This window comes from Nelumbo lutea, chromosome 6, assembly GCF_056320005.1.
Source record: "Nelumbo lutea isolate HS-2025 chromosome 6, American lotus-T2T, whole genome shotgun sequence".
Taxonomy (NCBI): domain Eukaryota; kingdom Viridiplantae; phylum Streptophyta; class Magnoliopsida; order Proteales; family Nelumbonaceae; genus Nelumbo; species Nelumbo lutea.
The window spans coordinates 2,812,513-2,815,730 of record NC_142689.1 but is presented as its reverse complement, the minus strand read 5'-3'; the positions used below and the strand labels follow the sequence as shown (position 1 = coordinate 2,815,730).

General features: G+C 37.2%; 1 protein-coding gene across 1 annotated transcript; it reads right to left on the bottom strand.

The window, feature by feature from the left end:
* Window positions 1-1,769: 1,769 nt before the first annotated feature.
* LOC148846836 (transcription factor MYB114-like) lies at window positions 1,770-3,013 on the bottom strand. The gene is made up of 3 exons (XM_088951918.1): window positions 2,663-3,013; window positions 2,432-2,561; window positions 1,770-2,301 (listed from the first exon to the last, which is right to left on the bottom strand). Exons 1-3 carry the CDS (start codon window positions 2,796-2,798, stop codon window positions 1,974-1,976), a joined length of 594 nt encoding a protein of 197 aa, XP_088808044.1. The 5' UTR covers window positions 2,799-3,013; the 3' UTR covers window positions 1,770-1,973.
* Window positions 3,014-3,218: the final 205 nt, after the last annotated feature.

Genomic DNA, 3,218 nt, shown 5'->3' with positions numbered 1-3,218 from the left:
TGGTTTTAAGGAACCAGTTGAAGCCTAACCCTGACATCAGAATCCCGGGTTCAAGTACAGCCAAACCCAAGGTTAAAACCAGAAGTGGTGTTTGGCATCAATGGTGATTCTTTCTTGCCGATTATTTAGAAATCGGTGATTTTTAAAAATTCACCAAAAATTGTTGTTTGGTATCATTTATGCCATGTAAGTCGATTTTTTAAAAATTGGCTGTAGTCTATTTGGTATTGATTTTCAATGGCTGATTATTTTTATATTAAAGTTATTATTCAATGCCATGTTGGATGCCATGTCATCCTCAAAAAGTCAGAATAAGCTAGAAATCAGGAAACCGGTGAAAAAAGTGATCCTTAAAAAGGGCTGATTTCAATAATCGATTTTTGACTGATTTCCTGAGAATCACCAAAATCGGCCAGCCAAATAGAAATTTCAATGCCAACTGCTCTAATGTTGACATGATTATGTGGATCTGGTGTGGCAGTGAAGAAATCATCATCGATGCCAAACATCACCTAAGTTAGCTACATGTCAAAAATCACCAATGCAGACCCAGCCCCAATTTAAACCAATACAACTCAAGTTAAGCTTAGGCTTGTGCAAGCCCAGGTGGGTTTGGTAACGCCTGGGCAGGCTGGTGAAGTTTATAGATGTTTGTTCACATGCGTGGGTCAAGAAGTATATAAATTTTGAAATATATAGTAAACTCAACTTAGCTCAGAATTTTGTTGTTGTTGTTGTTTTAGAGATCACATTTGCAACCCGCATGCACATCTCAGCATGCATTGGGGACATCTCCCGAAGTTGTCAGTGAAATATACTCAATACACGGTTGGGATATGCTGTGGGGCATTTGTGGGGGCACAGATGTGAATTCATTATTTTATTTATTTATTTATTTATTTGTTTGTTTGTCAAGTTCAGTTGGGCCCAGAAATCTGAGTTGCAAGACAGACCTGAACAAAAGTTATGCCGTGCAAAATGCTCGAGTTGGATCTTGTCGGGCTCAGTTTTACCCCACCCAAGTTATGGTCGCAGTTAAAAATACCAATATTTACTACTCTACCCGTTCAGTAAAAGTCATACAATATTTTCTTAGGGACTGTTTGGGGAGGATTTACCTACTTGTATTTGCACTCTTCACAAACTGAGCGTTTATCTTATTTTGTTTGATTGCAAGTACAAATGAAGTAAAATAAGACCTGAAACAGAATAAAATAAAACTCAAAACAAAAAGTAAATTAGAATTTACAGTACAAGTACAAATATAATTACACTGAATCATGTAAAAATAAGGTAAAATGCATGGGGACCATGTACAAATAACATGTATTATTGAGAATATCCCGGGGACCATGTACCTTCATCAGGTTGATGTTGGTACATGAAAGCACTTTTTCACTTGTGTTAATACAAATGCATGGGAGTGCAAATGAAAAAAATATATATATAAAAATTCTGGATAATTTTGTTTTGGGTTTTACTCTGTATAAAGTGAATTTTGAAATAAAAATAAATCATACTTTGTATACAATTTTTTTTGCTATACCATAGCTTTGCATGATTGCAAATAAATTTGCACCGCAAACAAAGTCAGCCAAAAAAGATGATTGATCATTGATGGAACGCAAATTGGTTTGTTACCATACAAGGTAGGTTTAAATTATTTTTCATATTCATGGAAACGAATTGTACGGAGACTACTCCAATTTCCAAATCGTTAAAAATTAAGAACCAAAATTATAAAAATAAAACAAAACTACGACCAAACCTTGAAACGAAACGTGATTTCGATTTCATGTACCAACATCAACATGATGAAGATAATGCCAACCAAACACACCGATCGAGAATTCTTTACATTGATTCTTAGTGATCGAATGGAATAAATTTCAGAAGAAGAACAGAGTTAATTTCCGAAAGGAGCTAGAGAGCAGACGACAATTCGTTTTATAAAGACATAAGAGGCATTAATTTCATGAGAACCCACACAAACGCTCATTGAAATCACTGAATTTGCTCACCCACTCCAAACTGAAAGGCCCCTCGGTAGAGAAATCTAAGAATTCATCCACATCAAGTCTAGTCGGGGAGTCCACGTCTCCTTCCCAGGTTCCCTCTTCATTCACATGTAAATTATCCTTCTCCACATCCCTGCAGGTTCTTTGTCGCTTAAACCCACATGCTGTTGTTTCTGTTCTGGGTATCTCCTTCTGGTTCACTTTCTTGCTCAAATGAGAGTTCCAGTAGTTCTTGATCTCATTATCCGTTCGACCTGGCAGCCGTCCCGCAATCAGTGACCACCTAAGCCATCATCGCTCGAATCAATTTATAAGATAGCAATACAATAAAAAACAAAGAAATCCCACACTTGGAAGCGGATGAAATTACAATTGCAGTTTGTGCGAATTAATATATAGCTCATTTCACGAACCTGTTTCCCAGCAATTTATGAAGTCTAAGTATCAGGTCTTCTTCTTGGTCTGAGATGTTGCCTCTCTTGAGGTTGGGTCTTAGATAATTCATCCATCTCAGCCTGCAACTCTTCCCGCTTCGATTCAGACCTGCAAGAATATACATATATACAAGATATCGAGGTCAGCGACAAACTAAATACATACTAAGAAATGGAGTCCCATATACTGTCATTGCGCCAGGAACCTACCTGCTTTCTCTGCAACTGACTTCCACCTCTGTGCTCCATGAACTTCAATAATTTGAGCCAGCTTCCGATCTTCTTCAGCTGTCCATGCTGCTCTGTTTAGCTCTTTTTTAGCAGGCCCGTCGGTCATCAGCGCCATTATATTGTCTCTCTTGTGTCTCTCTATTTATGTCTCTGGAAGTTGGATAGTAAAAGACGAGAGAGAGAGAGTTTTCTTCATGGAGAAGAGGTATCTATCTACCAATCTATGGCATTTATAGAATTTTAAGTAAGAAGGAGAAGTGTGTATGGGACGTCTTACGCTGAAACAGAGCTTTGTGGGATTACAAAAGAAGCTAAGAAGTCATAATGTATAAGAAAAAGCTGCAACTAGGTGATTTTTCTATGCATGAGTAGTGAGTACTGTTTTTAATAAAATAACAGAGGCTAGAATCTAAAGAGGAGAAGACAATCAACATCATCAATATCTACACTAATTAATCAGGTTATCTTGGTAATTTTAGCAGATGTCTTTTATAGCATGTGATCAATTAAATGTTATGGGAGGACCCACCTCCTC